The sequence below is a fragment of the Peromyscus eremicus genome, chromosome 3 (genome assembly GCF_949786415.1).
Source record: "Peromyscus eremicus chromosome 3, PerEre_H2_v1, whole genome shotgun sequence".
NCBI lineage: Eukaryota > Metazoa > Chordata > Mammalia > Rodentia > Cricetidae > Peromyscus > Peromyscus eremicus.
The window spans coordinates 103,900,239-103,921,599 of NC_081418.1; the positions used below are offsets into that span (position 1 = coordinate 103,900,239).

At 54.6% G+C, this 21,361-nt stretch overlaps 1 protein-coding gene across 1 annotated transcript in view; it reads left to right on the forward strand.

Annotated features, from left to right (window-relative positions):
* Positions 1 to 21,361, forward strand: part of Fgd5 (FYVE, RhoGEF and PH domain containing 5) — a 93,959-nt gene that overhangs the window by 35,537 nt on the left and 37,061 nt on the right. The window contains exons 2-4 of the mRNA XM_059258224.1: positions 2,177 to 2,306; positions 15,941 to 15,999; positions 16,103 to 16,133. Of these exons, the coding sequence (XP_059114207.1) occupies positions 2,177 to 2,306; positions 15,941 to 15,999; positions 16,103 to 16,133 (220 nt within the window). The remainder of the gene's footprint in view (positions 1 to 2,176; positions 2,307 to 15,940; positions 16,000 to 16,102; positions 16,134 to 21,361) is intronic.

The window sequence follows — 21,361 nt, forward strand, 5'->3', positions numbered from 1 at the left end:
CGGTCAACTGAACTTGACCTGACCACCTGACCCTCATACTGTTCCACCCAGCCTTGAGTTGCTATAGAGATGGCGGCCACCTAGAGTGGGGCACGAGAGAGCAAATGAGGTGCCAGCCGACGTGGGGATGGGCCTGCAGTGGTTTCTTTACTAAGCGGCTAGGCTGATCAAGGCATCCATCCATCTGCAGCTGCCAGGCTGTGGGACAGCATCCTAACATCCAGTGAGTGTCCTCACCACTCTGCTGAGGACCTTTGTGCAGTTTCTTCATCATCCTCAGAATGCCCTGAACCCCTGCATCACCTCCTACATCCATTTAGGGATGAAAATAGAAAACCAGACGAGCCACAGAAGGAAATAACTTGCTTGAAGTGATAGAGTCAGGGTTCCAGACAGGACAGCAGGTGTGCGTTCCACATCCCTTCTCATGTGTTGCCATGTTCCTGTGGGCCTGTGCTCCTGTGTGTATATGTGCATGTGTGTGGAGACCAGAACTCAACAAGGGTGTCTTCCTCTCATTTTTTTTTTTCACATAGGGTCTCACTGTGTAGTCCTAGCTGGCCTGGAACTTGCAATGTAGACCAAGAGGGTCTTCAACTCAAAGATCCACCTGTCACTGCCTCTTGAGTGCTGTGATTAAGGTACCCGTCACCATCTTGGCCCCTGGGTTTTCCTCTATTGCTCTCTAGTTCTTTTCAACACAGACTCTTTTACTAGACATGAACCGTGTCCACTGGGCCAGGCTAGCTGGCCAGTGAGTTTGAGGGGTTGCCAATCTTTGCCACCACCCCATCTTTCCAGTGCTAGGGTTATAGATGCATACCACGATGCCCAGCTTTTATCTGGGTGATGGGGTTCTGAGCTCAGGTCTTCAGGCTTGCATGGCAGGCATTTTACCCACTGCTCCAGCCCCCCAGCCCTGCCCACCCTCTTAATCAGCATGCTCACGAGGGACAGGCTGAGTGGTGGGAGCCAATCTAGACAATGTCAGAATGCTTACAGAATTTTCAGCAAAAGGGCCAGATGACCAGAGTGGATTTCAAGGTCCCTCTCTCCAGTGGATGAAAAACAGACAGGTGGACAGTGAGGATGGAACTGGATGTCACAGACCTTGAGGGAGGAGGTGGTCTGACCCACAGATGATGTGATGGAGCCACCATGGACTCAGGGAACCTATGGAGAGGTGGGAGTAGCTTGATGCCCATGAAGCTGGCCGGAAACTTTCCCCTCCTCCCCAGGACATTCTCCAAAAGGCCTGCCCTTGCCCTGTGCTCCTTGACGAAAGTCCTGAAGCTTAGCTGACCACTCCTGCCCTCACTGTTGATGGCCAGCGGTCCTGTGCAGCCATAACAGGCTTCTGCTGGGCAACCATGGCCACTTCTCTAAGAGGGAGTGCCCCAGACTCCCTGCCACCTACCTGTGAGACAAATGGCTACACATTTTCCCAGGTGGCTCTGGAAGACAAGACCTGGGCTCGGCCACGTGGCTGTGCATGCATTCTTTTTTTTTTTTTTTGGGGGGGGGGGTTTGGGTTTTTTTTTTGAGACAGGGCTTCTCTGTGTAGCTTTGCGCCTTTCCTGGAACTCACTTGGTAGCCCAGGCTGGCCTCGAACTCACAGAGATCCACCTGCCTCTGCCTCCCGAGTGCTGGGATTAAAGGCGTGCGCCACCACCGCCAGGCTGTGCATGCATTCTTATGCCACTGATGTCCACAGTGCCACCACAGACAAGAGGGCAGACGCAGAGAGGCTCCAGCATCCAACAGACCTAGTCTGGGGTATTTTTCTCCTGTGCCATAGCAGGAAGCTCAGAACCTGTGGCTAGAGACACTGCTCTCACAGTTCAAAAGAAGAGGCACACGTCCAATATTTTGAAATGCAGAACAGAAAGGTCTGACCTGCTGGGAGGAAACCTTGGTTTAGCTTAGGTTAAATTGCTTTCATCTTCCCTCATGTCTTAGCCTGCCTGGACCTGACAGGGATGTGGGGATGGATGTCTTTGACAGCATGTGTAAAGGCACCGAGGCCACAGAGAGCCTAGCTTGTCTGATGTACTGAAAGGGAGTTGCTGTGGCCAGGGTGAAGGGAGTGTGCCCTGGGTCACCCTTGAGTGCTCATTGGGGGCTCGTGAAACGGGCCAGACAAGCAACTGTAGCCCTCTCTCCTGCTCTGCCTAGCGCCTACACGGAGCCCTACAAGGTCTGTGCCATCTCAGCGGCTCCCAGAGAGGACCTCACATCCGACGAAGAACAGGGAAGCTCCGAGGAGGAGGACAGTGCTACAAGAGACCCCAGCCTCACACACAAGGTAGGGCGCCCTCAGGTGAGGGGCTGGGGAGAGGTTTGCGGGCAGAGATGCGGACGTGGAGAGACTGGGAAAGACCACACTCCACCCCTCGCTGTAGCCACCCCCTAGTCCCTGGGCAGTGTCTGGAGACACTTCCTGTGTCTGAAGAAGTTTGGGGCTTCCCGGAGTCTTCGTGGGTGATACAGAGTGGAGCTGCATGCTCTGAATCAAGACAAACGCGGATTCTAGTGTGTTCGGGCCTCAGTTTCCTCGTCTGTGAGGTGGGTGGGAATCAGGAGAACGGGGAGAGTGCTGTTGACTGAAAACAGAATCTAGGGCGCTCACTGGGTTTGCCTCCCTGAGCAGCAAGCCTGTGGCAGAAGAGGGTGATGGAGAAGCTGTTTGGAAGGGACACAGAGTGACCCTGTCCTGATGGAGCCCGGAGTCACTCATGGCTTGGTCCATCAGTGTAGACAGAAGCAGTGCCATGCTCCACGGGGTGCTCACAGTGGCTCCACCCCCCCTTCACTGCCACACTTCAGTCTTCCCAGCCCCCCCCCCCCCCCAGGAGCCAGGAGGTTCTGCCTTGGACATCTGCAGTAGCCATGGTGATTGTCTGACCATCTTCCCCAGAAGCCCTTCCCAAGTCTGTCTCCCCTTTCTCCTCACTACCCCTCTAAGTGCAGTTCAGGGTCTCCCAGTGGCCAGAGAAGATGGTGGCTATGGAAGCTGGGCTGGGGCCTGGCTCTCACCAAGCTTCTGGGAAGCGAACAATTTGTAGCCAGACTTTGGCTTTAAAAAAAAAATCTGCTTGTGTCTGCCTCCGCCTGCTCTGCCTCCGCCTGCCCTGCCTGCCCTGCCCTGCCTGCCCTGCCCTGCCTGCCCCTGCCCTGCCTGCCCCTGCCCTGCCTGCCCTGCCCTGCCTGCCCCTGCCCTGCCTCCCCTGCCCTGCCTGCTCTGCCTGCCCCTGCCCTGCCTGCCCTGCCCTGCCTGCCCCTGCCCTGCCCCTGCCCTGCCCCTGCCCTGCCTGCCCCTGCCCTGCCTGCCCTGCCCTGCCTGCCCCTGCCCTGCCCCTGCCCTGCCCCTGCCCTGCCTGCCCCTGCCCTGCCTGCCCTGCCCTGCCTGCCCCTGCCCTGCCCCTGCCCTGCCCCTGCCCTGCCTGCCCCTGCCCTGCCCCTGCCCTGCCCCTGCCCTGCCCCTGCCCTGCCTGCCCCTGCCCTGCCTCCTCCTGCCCCTGCCCTGCCTCCTCCTGCCCCTGCCTCCTCCTGCCCCTGCCCTGCCCCTGCCCTGCCCCTGCCCTGCCTGCCCTACCCTGCCTGCCCCTGCCCTGCCCCTGCCCTGCCCCTGCTCTGCCTGCCCCTGCCCTGCCTGCTCTGCCCTGCCCCTGCCCTGCCTGCTCTGCCTGCCCCTGCTCTGCCTGCCCCTGCCCTGCCTGCTCTGCCTGCCCCTGCCCTGCCTGCTCTGCCTGCCCCTGCTCTGCCTGCCCCTGCCCTGCCTGCTCTGCCTGCCCCTGCCCTGCCTGCCCCTGCTCTGCCTGCCCCTGCCCTGCCTGCTCTGCCTGCCCCTGCCCTGCCCCTGCCCTGCCCTGCCCCTGCCCTGCCTGCTCTGCCTGCCCCTGCCCTGCCCCTGCCCTGCCTGCCCTGCCCTGCCTGCCCCTGCCCTGCCCCTGCCCTGCCCTGCCCTGCCCCTGCCCTGCCTGCTCTGCCTGCCCCTGCCCTGCCTGCCCCTGCCCTGCCTGCTCTGCCTGCCCCTGCCCCTGCCCTGCCTGCCCCTGCCCTGCCCCTGCCCTGCCTGCCCTGCCTGCCCCTGCCTCCTCCTGCCCCTGCCCTGCCTGCCCCTGCCCTGCCTCCCCTGCCCCTGCCCTGCCTCCTCCTGCCCCTGCCTCCTCCTGCCCCTGCCTCCTCCTGCCCCTGCCTCCTCCTGCCCCTGCCCTGCCCCTGCCCTGCCCCTGCCTCCTCCTGCCCCTGCCCTGCCTCTGTCTGTCCCTCCTGCTGCTGAGCTGCGGTGGCATATAGTCCCAGAGACTCATAACTGGCATTGCCAACTCCCTCCCTGCTTCACCGTTGAAGTCACAGGCTCAGAGTGATCAAGCCACTGGCCCAGGGTCACGCTGCTGGTGGTTGAAGGGCTTGGGGACCCGGACAGGCGTCTGACTGGTTCGCATCTGTCTTTCTTCCTCCGCACTTCCTTCCCCCTGAAAGAATCCCCGAGTCATTGCTGGTACCTGTTAGAGATGCCTTTGGCTTTCCTAGGCATCTCTGGTATTGTGGGGTCTGGAAGCCAATGGAGGAGACCAATGGCAGGGATTTGGAACTGATGGCTGCCACTCAGGCTACCTGCCGCCCCTCCTCAGCTGTGTCACCTTGGCCCACCAGCTTCCCCCGTCTCTAAAATGGGAATGTTCCTGGGTCTATAGGAGGGTCCAACCAGACAGATGTGAGAGTGTGGCCACAGGCCGTGGAGGGTCCAACCAGACAGATGTGGGAGCGTGGCCACAGGCCGTGGAGGGTCCAACCAGACAGATGTGGGAGTGTGGCCACAGGCCGTGGAGGGTCCAACCAGACAGATGTGAGAGTGCGGCCACAGGCCGTGGAGGGTCCAACCAGACAGATGTGGGAGTGTGGCCACAGGCCGTGGAGGGTCCAACCAGACAGATGTGAGCGTGTGGCCACAGGCCGTGGAGGGTCCAACCAGACAGATGTGAGAGTGTGGCCACAGGCCGTGGAGGGTCCAACCAGACAGATGTGGGAGCGTGGCCACAGGCCGTGGAGGGTCCAACCAGACAGATGTGAGAGTGCGGCCACAGGCCGTGGAGGGTCCAACCAGACAGATGTGGGAGTGTGGCCACAGGCCACGGAGGGTCCAACCAGACAGATGTGGGAGCGTGGCCACAGGCCGTGGAGGGTCCAACCAGACAGATGTGAGAGTGTGGCCACAGGCCGTGGAGGGTCCAACCAGACAGATGTGGGAGTGTGGCCACAGGCCACGGAGGGTCCAACCAGACAGATGTGAGAGCGTGGCCACAGGCCACGAAGGGTCCAACCAGACAGATGTGGGAGCGTGGCCACAGGCCGTGGAGGGTCCAACCAGACAGATGTGGGAGTGTGGCCACAGGCCACGGAGGGTCCAACCAGACAGATGTGGGAGCGTGGCCACAGGCCATGGAGGGGACAGGGGCGCAGTTGTCAACTGAATCCAAGGAAGAGGAGGAAAGAGGGACAAAGAGGGAAGAACAGGGAGGAGAGATACAGGAGGAGAGAGACAGGATGGAGGAGATGAAGACAGGGGGCTGGCCTGCTTGGGACCACTGTGAAGTAGTGAAGTCCCAAAGCTCTGGGCATTCTTGGACACTCAGAGGCAGGAAGCAGGGTAACATGCAACCAAGGGTTGGTTCAAACCCAGCTCTGCCACTGGCCAGCTAAAGGACAGACGACTTCTTAACTGCCGTGTCCTTCGGTTTCCTGTCAGTGAACTTGAACTAACCATTGTGGCTGCTGCACAGGCGGGGCTGGTTAGGACACACAGAGGTCAGAGCTCAGGAGGGTGACACTGTGGATCAGGACAGTTAAGACAGTGACAGTTGCCAAGGTCAGGTGACCCCTGGCTGATCTGGCTGGGGTTATACCAGATAGAGCCAATGGGCAGCCGAGGCCAGGCCGAGTCAGCCAGGAGCATCCTGTTATTCTGAGAGCCGAAGGGCTGAGCTCTTCCAGAAGACCTCTTCCCTTTACAGAGTCTCCTCATCTGCAGAGCATCCCTGGGCTTCAGCTGCTGTCCTTTGTGAGGCTTACAAGACATCCCGGAGTAGAAGTCACCTTTAAAACTAGGTTTTCCTGGATTGGAGAAATGGCCCAGTGGATAATTTCCTTGTCAGACTATTTGATCCTCGGTTCCCATGTAAATGCAGTGGCACACATCTGTAACCCCAGTACCAGCACCGGGGAGGCAGAGACAGGTGAATCCTTGAAGCTCACTAGCCTGACAGCCTGGCCAAATCAGTGAGCTCCGGGTTCAGTGAGAGATTCTTTCTCAAAAAGCAAGATGGAGAGGGACCAAGGAATAGATAGACACAGGGTTGTTCCGACCTCCACTCACGAGTACTCACAGGCAGCATGTATGCACCCCAGTGAGCACATGTGCACACAGGGAGGGCAAACAAACAACCGAACGATTTCATTTCCCTTGCACAATGCATGGCTAGCATCACGACAGACAGGAGTTGGCGCCCTGAGGTCCTGAACCAAACCCCTCCCCCACTCTCATAAGACTCGTTCTTCTAGAACGGTTCCCCTCACTTCTCCCATGTAGATCTCTGTGAATGGGAGTAGCGTGTACTGTTGGCAGAGTTACTTTTACAGAAATTGGATCAAATTGTCAGGATCTTGAAATGGCTCATTTGATTTTTTTTTCATACTACCTCAGAGGTCTTCCCATGTCAGTACACAGAACTCTGAATCACACATTTTCCTGACTGTGTAGTTAGTATTCCACTGTGCAGATGTGCCGGCCCTCTCTGGCCCCACCACGGCAGAGGACATTTACAGTGTGCGATGTGTTTGCTGTTCACCTGACAGCATCGTGGTGACTTGCTCTCTCACCTCCTCATACCCAAGTGCAGGTTCGGGTGTGACTCAGTGGAAGGGTGCTTGTCTCCTGTGCTGGAGGTCCTGGGGTCCATCCCCAGCACCACAAACAAAACCCTTTAGAGAAGCTCTCATGAGCTGAATGCGCTTGATCTTCCTGCGCGCTGCTATGCTGTCCCCAGAGGCTGTGCAGCCCACTCTGGCCATGCTCCAAGTTCCCAAAGGCCCGAGGCCTTGTGGCTGGTGACAGGCAGTGAAGTCTCCAAGTGGGGCATCTCCCCACTCCTTCACAGTTCAGGGAGGGGCTCCCTTGTTCCCTGTCCTCTGTGCTCACCTAGGTCAGAGAATCTTTGGGCTCCACAGGCAGAGGCCCCCACCCCATCTCCATGCCTGTGTGGCATTATGCAGGAGGTAAGACGGAAGCAGGCCTCCCTCTGAAGAGGACTGAGCAGTTCGTAGGAACTCCTGGGGAGACCCTGGGGACGGTTTGGGGGTACAGTGGTGAGCTCCTCGCTTCCCAGATGTTTGGAGGCAGGCGCAGGACAGGAAGCCAAGTCCAACTGGTCCACCCCCGTGTCTGGCCTCACCCTCTCCTACTCAGACACACAAAGCGTGTAGGTTGAAGGAAAGGAGGAGAGAAGAAGAAAGGAAAAGGGAGAAGGACATAAAAATAGCTCTGCTGTAAGAGGCACTCAGAGGCCACAGCCTGGCGCACCCCGCCTGCCCAACAATGAGTGTGCTTTGCAGGCTAACTGGGACTTTTCGGGCAAAATACCAGCTCCCAGGAGACTAGTGCCCAGCCCAGAGCTGGCACCTCCACTCACCTCCTCCCCACACCTCCTCCAGACAGGCAACATCTAGTCACACTTCCCCGAGGGCTGGGCCCTTCCCAGACATACCTTGCTGGCAGAAAGGTCTCCTGAGGCTGGGCCCACAGGCCCCCTCCTGCCCACACCATGGCTCCTTCCGCGCTGACCTTGTTCCCGGCCCTTCCACTTTCATCTTTACCCCTTCCCCAAGTTCATGGCCAATTGAACCCTGATGGTTCCCATAAGTCCTCACACAGACCTGGCCGGAGCTCAGGTGTGCGCCTGCTGGGTACTTCTGCATCTTGCCCCATCTGCCCCACCCCCCATCTTCCTCGACCACAGCGTGCTAACTGAACACTCGGAACTTGCTGGATGCCAGCACCCTGCTGAAGGCTGACTGGTGGTGGGCCTGGTGGAGTTTCCCAGGCTGGGCTACTTCGTTCTGCTTAGACATGGGCCAGGCAAACCACGCTCCTGGGATAGGAGCTCCTGGGTAGAGATTTGGGGATCTTAGGGAGGAAGGAGAAGCCTGATACATTGTTTCCTTTCTTTCAGTGTTGGGAAAATGTGATGATAAAATGCACAACACAAGTCACATTAACTTATGTGTGTGGTGCTAGGGGTTGAACTCAGGGCCTCGCGCATGCTGGGCAGGTCTTCTGCCTCTGAGCCCCATGCCCCAGGCTTAGCCTCCTAAGCATGTACAGTCAGTGATACTAAGCGCACCCAGTTTGTGTAGCCTCCTCTACCATCCTTTCGCAGAACTTCTGCACCTTCCCAAACAGACGCTCCTTCCTCATGAGATTCCCTCTCTCCAGGCCCTGGCTCACACGCTGCTGTTTTCTGACAATGTGAATTTATCCTCCAGCATCCGTGAATGTGAGGAGTGGACGGTGTTGCCTCTTGTGGCCTGTCTTTTTTCACAGGGTCCAGCCATGTCATAGCCCCTCAGAAGTCTACTGTCTCGCTAGACTACCTTTTGTCTGTCCACTGGGTGGCTTCTGCCTTCTGACCCAACTGTGACCAGTGAGGCGGTCTCTCACAGCCCTGGCGTCACCGAGTCCGTGTCCAGAAGTGGGGTTGCTCCACTGTGTGATAATTCTGTTTTTACCTTTCATTCAGTTTTTCCCACCTACATTGCAGAAGATTCCAGTCTCCTTCCTGATGAAGGAGCCTCTGAGCTCCACATAGTGAGGCCTATGGAGAGGCGTGGCCAGAGACACGTGGTGCTGGGGAAGGAGGAGATGCTCAGGGTCTTCCCAAAGTCCTCACATGTGCCCATCTCCTTGGCCTCCACACACACTCTGCACACCCCACTCCTCTCTGATCCAGGCCTTGTCTCCTTGTCCACACTGGCCCCCATGCTCAGTGCCGGCCCCAGCCTGGTGGCCCCGGCCTTTGGAGGTCCTCTTCCGTGGTCTTCGCTGGCACTGGCCCTGTCCAATCCCCTTTCATTTCTCCAGCTGTCCCCCTTTGTCCCTCCATAAGTGGATCGTTTCCCAAGTCCCAGTCCCACCCCAGTGCCTTCTTGTATCCTGTGTCCTTAGCTTCCCAGCTACAGCCTTCTAGACCCACAGATTCGGAGAGACACAGCACACCACAAACTGAGCTCACTCCCGCCCACCAGCTCGCTCCTTCTCTCGTGTCTCTGATGTGAATGGTAAAAGTGGATTCCTGGTGTGTTACATTTTCAATCACTTTATCTCAGCCACATACCAAATAAAGTCAAGCAGTACCCGGCCTTTGACCGGGCACAGTGAGGATACAGAACCAAGTGCTACCTGCCCTGCAGCCACCCCAGGACCTTTGCACTTGCCATTTCCTCTACTTTCTGCCCTCTGTGCAAAAAAACGTCACCTCCTGCTGTTCTTGCTGCAGCGTTCCTGCCCATTTCCTGGTCCCGGAATCGTGTCCTTGTGTCCCTGTTCACTCGTGCGAGTGTGGCCTTTCCCTGTCAGAGCAGCCCCGGGAGGGCAGGTACCACGTGGCCTGGTGCGTAAAAAGCAGTTACTATCTATAGATAAACAGATGAGTAACTGAGTACGTCAGCCCCCATCCCTGCCTGCACTCAATAAAGGCACACCTCTGCCCATGACAAGCTAATAGAGGGAATATGCCGAAGAACTCCCTCCATCCAGCTGCTGAGGCTGGGATCTCTTGGCTCCCAGGAACCTGCAAGGAGGATGTGGTCCCTGCTACTGCAACAGGGACACTCAGAGGCAGTGTGGGCAAGGGAGAAGGTGCAAACTCAGAGCTTAGTTTTGAGGATCCCGGAGGACTGGATCCAGAGGTCCAGAGATGCCTGGGTGTCACACACCAGTGCTGAGCTTAGAGGCAGACAGGGCAGGGAGCTGGGCACGAGGATGCTGAGGGTCCCCTACCTAGTGGCCCCAGCTGTTTGATTTGGCCTCAGGTCACAGTCCTCCCTTGCTCCCTCCTTCCCGGTGTTGTGCCATGGTCTGCTTAGTACACGGTGTGCATAGGAAATACCCACAGCCCCGATGCCTCTTAGATGACCAGCATCCCAGATTCCACCCTGACCTCGGTCAGATGGCACAGTGCCATGATGCCCACTATCCCTGTGCACTTTCTAAAGATCAGCCTCAGCAATACCCTCTGCCCTGGGAGACACCAGTGAAGACACTAATGGGGTTCCCAGCCTCAGAGCAGCTGGAGAACGCCATTTCCTCCCTTGACAACCTTTAAACTAAGCTTGGCATGCCCATCTTACCAACTTGTCTGTGTGATGTGTTTCCTAGTCCAGCAATGGCTCTGTGGGGCAGGACAGCAGGGGGCAGCCCTGGTGCTGTGTGGGAGCGAGCATAGCTGGGGAGGTGTTTGAGGCTTGGGTTGGGGTATGCAGGTGGTACAGGAGCGGAGGTGGGATGGGTGGGCGGGAGCTGCCCTTGTAAGAGAATGGATCATGGTTACATGAGGTCTTAGTTACGGTTTCTATCGCTAGGTAACAACAGCGACCAAAAGCAACTAAGGAGGAAAGTGTTTATTTCAGCTCACAGCTTACAGTCCATCATCCAGGGATGTTGAGGGGAAGCTTGGGTTGTTTCTGGACATACCTGGGCCATCCTAGGAGACAGGCCCCAGGCTGGGCTCCCTGGCCCGTGTCACGATGTAATGCTAACCGGGTTCACCTCCTGAAGCTCTGTGCTCTCTATAAGGACATGTTCATTTATGTCTTATGCCGTTCCTGTGGGACAGCCCCGGGCATAGCACCCCCCTTTTAATAATAGAGGCCCCAAGGAATCTTGTAACAAGCCCTTTCTCATCCTTATGTACACATCATAATGTAAACCTGAGAACGTTTTAAAGCTGGGCTAGTGCTAGGGCCCAGTTGGTTGAGCATTTGCCTAGCATGCTTGAGGCCCTAGATTTGACTCCTAGTACCACTTAAGCCAGATGTGGTGTCACGCACCCATCAAACCAGCCCTGGGTGGGGTGGAGGTACAGAGATTAGAAGTTCAATGTCATCCTCAGCTACATAGTGAGTTTGAGGCCAGCCTGGGCTACAACAGAATGTTTCAGGGAAAAAAAAAATCCATCTTGTAATATACTTAAAAATAGCAACACTCGCCGGGCGGTGGTGGCGCACGCCTTTAATCCTAGCACTCGGGAGGCAGAGCCAGGCGGATCTCTGTGAGTTCGAGGCCAGCCTGGGCTACCAAGTGAGATCCAGGAGAGGCGCAAAGCTACACAGAGAAACCCTGTCTCGAAAAACCAAAAAAAAAAAAAAAAAAAAAAAAAAAAATAGCAACACTCACAGTTTACTGATGTAAAGACCACTCTGACTGTCTTTGAAGTGAACAGAAGCCAGTATGAAGAAGAGCGGCTGGATTTACGTCTTTCTTCGTGCCGGTTGTGTCTGGCTGAGGGAAAGGTGACTAGGCTCGCTCACCTGGTTCCCCTGCTCTTGCTCACTACTATCATAGTCCCAGCTAGCTTCAGGGAGGAGCTTCCAGACTCCCACAGCTGCCAGATTAGGAAAAGGAGGACCCAAGGGCTCTTAGTGCTCCCTGCTCTGACAGCTGGGGAAACCAAGGCACGGGGACAGAGCTGGCACTCTGGACTCTTTCTAGGACCTGCTGTTGAATGAGATTCACTGGCGGAAGGACTGACCCTGAGTAGCTGAGCCTGATAGCAGCTGATTTGTCTGGGGAGTGGGGAGAAGGGACAGGACTGGCTGGCCCTGGGACAGCCCTGGGCAGGGGCAGGCAGGTGTCTGGTGTCAACACTCACTATCTGGTTATGGGCAATGCCATGTGCAGGCCCTCATGCCCCAAACCGATGCTCCTGGGAGGAGCCCTGTTCCCAGAAGCATGTCCCTGGACACTGCCGTCAGCGTCCAAGTTCACTTCCTGGTTAAATAAACATCTGTGTTAAATAGCCCAGTTGGGCCCCACCCAGAAGTGGCTTCGGAGGAGAACCTGGGGCACCGAGCCTGGCAGGCCTCCCCGGTGAAGACACATCCATCATCGTGGAGTGCTAAAGCAGAGAGGCCCGTGTGTCCCACCCTGAGTCTGCCCGTCTGGCAGGAGGGACGTGCAGAGCTGCGTGTGCTAGGGCCCTCCCAGAAGTCTGTCCCCGACGCTCTGAGACCCTAACAATGGTGATGACGACAACTTCAAAAGTCTGGGAAGAGTGAAACCTCTCCCATCCATCACCATGTCCCTGCAGTGAGGAGTACACACCTTGTTTTTCATGTGAGGCAACCAAGACACCTGAACAACTGGCCCATGGTCACATGACTGCCCACAGCCTTGGGGAAGAGCCAGGCCCAGCTCTATGGTGGCTGCCCTGAGGGTCAGGGATTAGAAGGAGCTGAGTCTAAAGACACCAGCCTGGCCAATCCTGGAATGCCAGCCCCAGGCAGGTGCCACGCAGGATCACTCACCACCTAGAGTGAGCACAGGCGTGCATAGTTCACTGAGTGCAGATGGTCCCCCACTTACAGTGCCGTGGACTGACCTGGGGTATTTTGACTTAACAATGGGCTAATTGGGGCATCAAAAGCGTTTATTTTGTTCAGTTTTGTCTGGAGACAGGGTCTCAACTATATTTCCCAGACTGGCCCCAACTGCTGGGCTCAAGTGATCCTCTTCCTCCGACTAGGATTTCAGGTACCTGCTACCACACCTGGCTTAAATACATCCTGACTTAACCATATCCTAGACTTAAGGTGGGCTTATCAGACACAACATGGGTGTCAGGGAAACATATGTACTCAGCCTCTGAGGGGCAGGCTCTTTGCCAGGGCTTAGACACTGGAGCTGGGCCTAGGCTGGAATCCTGGCTATGCAAAGGGTAGGAATCATTGGTGCCTCAGTTTCCACATCTGCAAAAAAAGATGGTGGAAGTAGCTGGATTCAGGGAGCTACTGAGTGTATATAGGTCATAGCTATGCTTAGCAGTTTCTGAGTGTCCCTACCTGGGAAGCTCAGAGAGGAGAAATAACACCCACAGGCACAAGGACAGGAAGAGGCAGGGCCCAGGATTTGAACCTAGGTCTTCTAACACCAGAGCAGTGGCTCTCAACACTGTGTGACGGGTGAATTACTGGCCTTGGGGGAGATGGAAGCCAGTTTCACTCTCTGTCCTCATTTTATAAGGGACAGACAGCTTTAAGTCTCTTGCCTACAAAATACCTCTGTCTGTGGATGCCTTGTTGTGTGTCCCCTAGGCTGTGAAGGCCTGCCCTGGCTAGATGCATCTTCCCTTGTGAGGGTTTCCCACCTGCTGGATTCTGTTAGAGCCTCTGCCTTGTGAGCCCAACACCGGTCCTGCAGATGCAGATGGGATGTGAGTCGGTTTGGTTCCCATGAGAGGGAAGAGGCGAACAAGGGTCAGAGGCTTCCCCAGGTCCCTCTCTCCTGTCTCCACACTCCAGCTGGAGGCTACAGTGTGCCACAGACAGGAGACTGACCCAGGCCAGCCTCTGCCCCGATAGGGTGGCTGCCGTGACTTAAACTTCCAGGAAGTCATTAGGGACCGGCAGTTGGGGAAAGGCTGTGTTTATTTGGCACCTAATCTATGCCAGACACTGTATCTGATTTTATCAGCATGAGACGTCTGCCTGGCAGCATCTGAAGATATTTTAGGTGTCACTTGGGATTGGGGTGTTGCTGTCTTCCTGCAGGCAGAAGCCATGCCCGCTGTTAATTATCCTAAGACACATGGGAAAGTGCCTATGGCAAAAACCAACGCTATGACCCAAGATCAGAGAATGACTTCTGGTGTTCTCTAGGTTAGGCCCTGTGATGGTTAATATTGTGAACTTGACAGGATCTAGAATCACTTAGAAACAAACTTCTGGGCTTGTCTGTGAGGGAGTTTCTAGGTTGGGAAGACCCACTCTAGCTACAAGAGTCGTTATCCCGTGGTCTGATGTCTCGGACTGAATAGAAAAGGAGAAAGTGAGCTGAACCCCAGCACTCATCTCTTTTGGCTCGGTGGCCATGGATACAATGTGACCAGCTGCCATGTTTCCCCCACCAAGATGGACTGATTCCCTGAACTGTGAGCCAAAATAAACCCTTTGTTTTTAAGTTGCTTTTGTCGGGTATTTTGTGACAGCAATGAGAAAAGCGAACAGTCCAGGTGCTTGTTACACAAGGGGGTGACCTCTGAACAGAGCCCTGAAAGAGTCAGCCAGTGGGGAGAGAAGAGGTAGGGAGACACACTGCAAGAGGATGGGAACGTGTGTGCAGAGACCCCAAGTCAGGAGGGCATCGTCAGGACAAATGTGTGGGGTCAGCGGGTGTTTCTTTGTATTTCAGTTGAAACACAAACACATGTGCTTGCTCGAGCCTTACAGTATGCACGTGTTAGATACTTGCGTTGTGTGCATTTTGCAGAGAAGAAGTTGAGGCCCAATGAGATTGAATGTTCTGTTCAATGAGCGAGAGCCAGAGGCAGGAAGCTGCTCGACTCCGGAGCTGTGTGTTAACCGTACACCATGGCCGCTGTAGGCAGGCCTCCCGTTTCTCACATGTTGACCCAACAAGAGGCCTCTTGGGGTTAGAAACACCCAAGGTTTAACACCTAAGAGCATTTATAGGTTGCTCTGTCTGCACAGGGGAAACTGAGGCTCGCTCCTGGAAAGGCACTTGTATGGGATTGTACCCAAAGGCAGGCGTGGAGCTGAAACTGGAAATCAGTGTCCTGGCTGAGTGAGCTCTACCTCTCCAAGGGCCACCTGTCTCCAGCCACACCTGTGTGTTCCCTATACTCACTCTCTACTTCTTTTTTGCTTCTGGACCAATTGTCAGCAATGTCAACCATTTTTGGTAGGCATCAGGTTTGGGGCCACATGGTGGAACTTCTGGTGGCAGAAGCCCCTGGTATCTGCCCCCACCCATCCTTCCTGTTTGTGGACAGTCGGTGTATTCCCACAAACCTGGGGCTTGACTGGTTAAACAGCTTCCCTGCTGAGGTCAGCCACAGAGAGAATGAGTTCCCATCTCACCTGTTCATTCTTTCACATAGAAGAGCCACTGTATGCTGAGCACTGGTCAGAGATGGAGTTCCTTTCCTTTAGGGGAGACGGAACCATCTCTCATGGATAGCAGGCACAAGAGGAGAGTACCCAGGAAGTACCCTCTTGAGAAGGGGGCAGCTTAGGCATCTGGGGAAGCTCCATGGAGGAGGCCAAGCCATGGCAGAATCTTTAGGGCTTCTTTTCTTCGAGGTTCTGGGAACGGAGCTGAGAGACATACCTCAGCCCTTGGTTTGTTGAATCAGGGTCTCATTATGCAACCCAGACTGGTCTGGTGCTCATGATCCTCCTGCCTCTGTCTCCTGGGTGCCAGGCTTATAGATGTGCACCACTTTGCCCAGCTAGTATGGCTGAATCTTAAGCATGGCTGGGAGCTGGGCAGGGAGAAGAGGAAAGCCCTGGTGGAACAGTGGATGCGAAAGTGAGCAAAAGAGGACTCCTTAGTCCAGATACCACAGGTCGTCAGGACTGGTGGGACGGAGAGCTGGATGCCAGGCTCATGCCACCGTGATTGGGACATTGATTGAGCCCTGTGGCAGGCACCATGCAGGGCATCTGTTTGGCAGCCTCCTGGGGTAGATACTCCTCCTACCCATGTGTACAGATGAGGAAACCGAGGTTCCGTGAGGGTACGTCACTCGCTGAAGGTCATATTGATGGTGACAAACACTCAGACCCACCTCTGACTGCGTGGTCATTTTCAGGGCTGTCCTTTCAGCTACCTACCCTGCTTCCACTGTTTTCTTCCCCCCACAGGTTGAGGGACAGTCCAGAGCCCTTGTCATCGCTCAGGAGCTGCTGTCTTCAGAGAAAGCGTGAGTGCTCCAGCAGCTGCCCGTGGCTTGTACGCAAAGCCTTGCCCCTCCCGGCTTCTCCAGCGCTGAGTTAATGCAGCGCCATCCCTCTTTCCTCCCACAGATATGTGCAGATGCTGCAGCACTTAAGCCTGGTGAGTTCATCATTTTGATTGTCGCTAACTAATTGTCCTGTTACAGGGCTGGACTCTGAGAGGCAGAAATCAAGGAGCAGACAGGGGTGACTACATTAACAGGCTTGGTGGCCGAGGCTCTGGGCCAGGCTTTTCGGGGAAGCCTCGTCTGCTGATGGATGTACTAGGCAGGATGACTCCCTGCCTGGGTAGGGTGGGAGCTCTGGCAGAAGGCACCGGGAGGGAATTTGAAGATAGATGGGGATACTCAGGGCTGTCTGTGTGTGCTTGTTTCTGTGGTGCTTGGGGACAGAACCTAGGGCTTGCAGCATGCCAGGTATGCATTCCACCAGTGAGCCATGCCCAAGCTCTGTGCATGTGCCTTATATTTGGGGCCTTATATGGATCATGATGTGTCTGCACAATGGCAGTTGCTCAGGGAATCAAGAGGCTTTCTTAGTTATCCTGGCCACCTCCTCCCTAGGAGATCTCTGGCAACAAATGCAGGAAGAAATCATCGAGGGTGCAGAGGAATGACCATGATTATGGAGAATCTGGGCAGGCTTCCTTGAGGAGGTGGCTTCGATTCAGGCTGAGTCAGTCACAGGGAGGGTTGCACGCAGCGAAGATGAAGGAACTGGATGTGTAGGCCCTGTGGCAGCTCTCCCAAGTGTCTAAGGATTCCCAGCCCTGCAGCAGTTCAGCCTTGATCCTTGGCTTCATCTGTTCAGCTCATAGAATGTCAGAGCCACCAGTGGTCACTGGTGGGCATTTGGCAGGTAGTGATGTGTAGGCTCAGAGGAAATGACTGGGCCCAGGTCACATAGTGACGGAGCCAAGGCAGACATGTGTTTCCTAACACAGTCCACTGTTCTCATGAATGATCCACTCCTCAGAGCAGAAGACCAGAGGACCATCTCCCTGTGTCCTGCACCAAGCCAGACCTCTGGGTGAACCAGTTAGAGATCATGCTGCTGTGGTGTCTCCATGTGAGCAGGGAGCAGCTGAGTCCCCGGGTGGAGGACAGAACAGTCCTCTGGTTTAGCATGGACAGCTATTTGGGATTCCAGTTGTGTGTGTGTTATTAAACCTAAAGTTCCCAGGGCTGAAGTACCCCAGTTCTCCTCCCCTTTCTCCTGAAAGGGTGACTCAGCAGGGCAGAGAAGAATGGACCCCTGAGTTCTGCTTCCTCCCGGCTCCTGCCTGACAGCCTCACATGGGCTGGGCACTCTTGTTTTATGAGACATCGGTGCGAGTTTGCAGCGCTTCCTGCCAGGTGGAGAGAGGCTAAAGCTACTGGCAATCCACAGTGCCATCCTGGGCAGGGGAGGGCCAGTAAATCAGTGCAGAAGCTGCTTTCTGGAACTGTGCTGCTGAGCATTTATCACATCAGAGCTGTGTGGACAGAGGTGGCAGAAACCTCGACACACGGCTCCAAGCCAGGGATGCTGATCTTAAACTATAGACTTCAGGATGCAGCACTCCAACGCAGGGGCTCATACCACTCACAAAGGTTGGCAAGTTCTCTATTCTGTTGGAAAGGTCCCCCAAGGCCACCATGCTGTGAGGAGGGAAGTGGTCTTCTGTTTTCCAGGCTTGGGATTCAACCTCATGCTTGCCAAATGGCCAGCAGAGCTAATGTGGGCGAAGCTGCAAATTCAAGTCGTTCAGGTTGATTCCTGCCACTTGGGGCCCTGGTTCTGGAAGCCTGTTCACTGGGAATTGTTTTTGTATTTTTGAATGTTTGTGAAGAAAGACAGAGAAGAGCGTGAGCCTTTAAAGACCAGTGTGGTCCACAAAGCCTAGAACATTGTTTTGCTGGGCCCTGACAAAGGTGCCCTCTTCTATCCTTCCAGGAGCCTGTCATCAAAGCTTCCACCCTCCTGCATGTTCCCTTCTATCCAGCTAGATGGCTCTGGTCGCTCATTTCCCTCTCATCTCCACAGCAGCAAATACCATACCCACATAGCCATTCACCTCTGTTCACCCACTACTCAGGTATCTATCAACCGTCTAAACACTGGCTCACTACTCTATCCCTTTACCTCTACGCCATCTACTCATCAATCCATCCTTTCTCCCATCCAGCTATAAATCCACACACCCTCCCCTCTTCCCCTATTCACTCACTCATCCATGCACACATTCATCTCTTCCTTTCCATTTATCTATACATTCAACCACGCTTGCCCCCTTCCCCATCCATTATCAATCCATCTTTCTATGGATTTATTTATTTTCCCTAAATCCCCCATTTTCATTCTGTCCCCCACCCCTAGTTCACTCTGAAATATCTTAAGCTACTTGGTTGCCATTGTTACTGAAATAGGCCTTGGAGCCCCAAAGATGAAAAGGCTTCAAATTTACTGTTCTTCAGTAGGTCTCAGTGTGTGTGTGTGTGTGTGTGTGTGTGTACATGTGTATAGGCCTAAAATTGAGCCATTTTCCATCTTTTATTTCTTAAGACAGGTTCTCTCTTATTTATTGAGACAGGTTCTCTCACTGAACCTGATGCTCACCAGTTCTGGCTAGTCTTGCTAGCTGATTTGCCCCCCAGGGTTCCCTTGTCTTCTGCTTCTCAAGTGCTGGGATTGCAGGGGACCATGGGAGCTGCTCAGCTTTACCATGGATTCCAGGCGGTGCCAGGAGCATTTTACCCATGAGCCATTTCCCCAGCCTGCCAGGTCTTGTTTTTGTGAAAAGAGAGGATGGGGGTGGTGAGAAGGCGTACTTATATCATTCAGCATAAATAGAATTTGCACAGCTGTATTTGGGGGCAGAACCTACAGGGGCATGATGGGAAGAGGCTTTTCACTTTGGAATCCAGGAAGGCTTATAGGAGAGGTGCCACAGAGGTAGATGTGGAAGGAACGATTCTACCAGGTGCAGAAGGTGGGGTGGTTGGCCTGGGCAGGTGCACAGAGCCTGAAGATATGTGATGTCGAATCGTGTATCAACTGTGTAGTTAAAAGTGGCTGTTTCACAGAGGCAGGAGGCCAAACTAGGGGGTTGAGGAAAGGACCCAAACCCAAGATTAGCAGGTTGCAAAGTCCCCACAATGCCAGTTGAGGGCTTGTGCTTTTCCTTGTATGTGATGAGTTGGTGTTTTGAACAGCACTGGTTCCTGATCTGTTTTCCCATTTACAATTGTTTTTTCACCAATTAGAAGTTTGTAATTCCTCCCAGAGGTCCCTCCTCTGGACAGAGGCTCTCCAGACTACCAATGGGGAACAAATGGGGAGTGGCTTCTGTCAGGTCCCTGGGGAGAAGTCCTGGAACCTAGAAGAACTGGTGTGGGGCCCATCAACCTCTTGGCACCTTCTACAGATCCCTTGTACCACAGCTTTCCTCTCTGCCTTCTGGATGCCTTTAAAGTGCTGTGGGGTATCCTGCAGCCTCTACGTCTGCTTTTCCATTGGCTCTCAGCTTCCACGGCTTGATCGCCAGTGTCTTCTCTTCCTTTGGGTCTCAGCCCAGGGGTCACCAGGGAACAAGCATGTTCAGGACTCAGTGATGTGGAGTAACATGCTACTGTGCTCACAGACCCTCAGTGAAGTTCCCATGTCATCTCTCCCACAGGCTCTCAGGGACCCTAGTCCCCATGCCATCTCTCCCACAGACTCTCAGTGAAGCCCTCACATCATCTCTCCCACAGACTCTCAGTGAAGTCCCCTTGTCATTTAGCTTTCAGACCCTCTGTTCCAGAGACTTTCTCAAGGCTTGGTGGGGGACTCATCTCTGCTTGGCAACATCTGGGCCTTCACCTGGAAGATTCAAAGACCAGTAGTACCTTGATGGCTGGGGACTGCAATCTCCTGTAGCTAGCTGTCTTCTCTCACACATCTGGTGGCAGATGGTAGCTACTGTCTGGGGCCTCAGCTGGGCCTATGGCCAGCAAGCTTACCTATGGCCTCTCCCTGTGGTCTCCAAATAGGCTAGTCTAGGCTTCCTCCCAGCCGGTGGCTGGGTGCCAAGAGTGATTGTCCCAGGAGAAAGCTGGGAGGAAGTGCGTGCCATTTTTATGACCCAGGCTTGGAAGTCACGTAGCGCCACTTCCACCATACTGCACTTGTGGAGACAGTCGTAGAGGTCCGCCCAAGTTCAAGGGCAAGGACTAATCTCTACTGTTCAGTGGGAGGATTATCAAGCACACATTTCATAAATATCCTGTAGGAGATACTGTAATGGTCATTTTTTGGAAAACATAATTCACCATAGACACCTTTAAAAAAAAATAACTTTGTGTCTCTTAGGAACCGTGTTTGACTTCTGGCAACAAAACTTCAAATATGGCAGCTTAAATAACGCAGGGGTTATCCTCATGTGGAGTAAACCCAGAAGGCAGTGTTGGGGGCTCCTGTACATCTCAGAAACTGCATGCATTTCAAGGGGTCCTCATTAACTTAGATAGCTGCTGTGGCCCTAACCTTCCTATCCATATCTCAGGCAGAAAGGAAAAGAAAAGGAGAAAAGCTGAAGTTTCTGACTCCCAGCTGGAGTTTGTTCCTTTGAAGATGCCTCGGGTTCCACTGGGCAGCTTCTTCCCCTCACTTGCGACTTCAGGGGGAGCTGGAACAGAAGGAGTCAATGGCCAAAGCCAAGTGCAACTCAATGGCTCTGCTTCTTTGTGTTTATTCTGGAGCTCAAGTGGGGAACGGGCAGTGGGTACCCCAGAAAAGCCCTTCCTGTTCCCAGTCAGCTAGGCGGGGGTCTTCTGCTCTACATACATGAGAACTGTGGGTAGGCAAGAACAGGCTCCTGCAGGGCAGGGCTTGGGCAGTTTTTGCTCCCCTCAGCATTTGACAGCAGCCAAGATCAGCAGCATACAGGCAGGACCAGGAGCAGGTGGACCCCCTGGTGCTATCAGGTCACAGGTCACAGCTCTGGTGTAGACCGAGGAAGTGGGTGTTGTGTCTTAAGGAAAGATAGCAGATTTCAGGCTGGGGGATGGATCGGTGGTTAAGAGCAGTTGTTGCTGTTGCAGAGGACCCTGGGTTCAATTCCCAGGACCCACATGGGGGTTCATAACTGTCTGTAACTATAATTCCTGGGGATCCTGTGCCCTCTTCTGGCCTCCTTGGGCACTGCATGCACATGGTACACAGACTACCAGCATTCATATGCATACAGTAAACAGAAACCTTGAAAGAAAGGGAGAGAAAGGGAAAAAAAAAAAAAAAGAAAGAAAAGAAAATAGTGGGTTCATGAGAAGGCAGCAGAGATGAAATTGCAGTTCAGGAGAGTTAGCG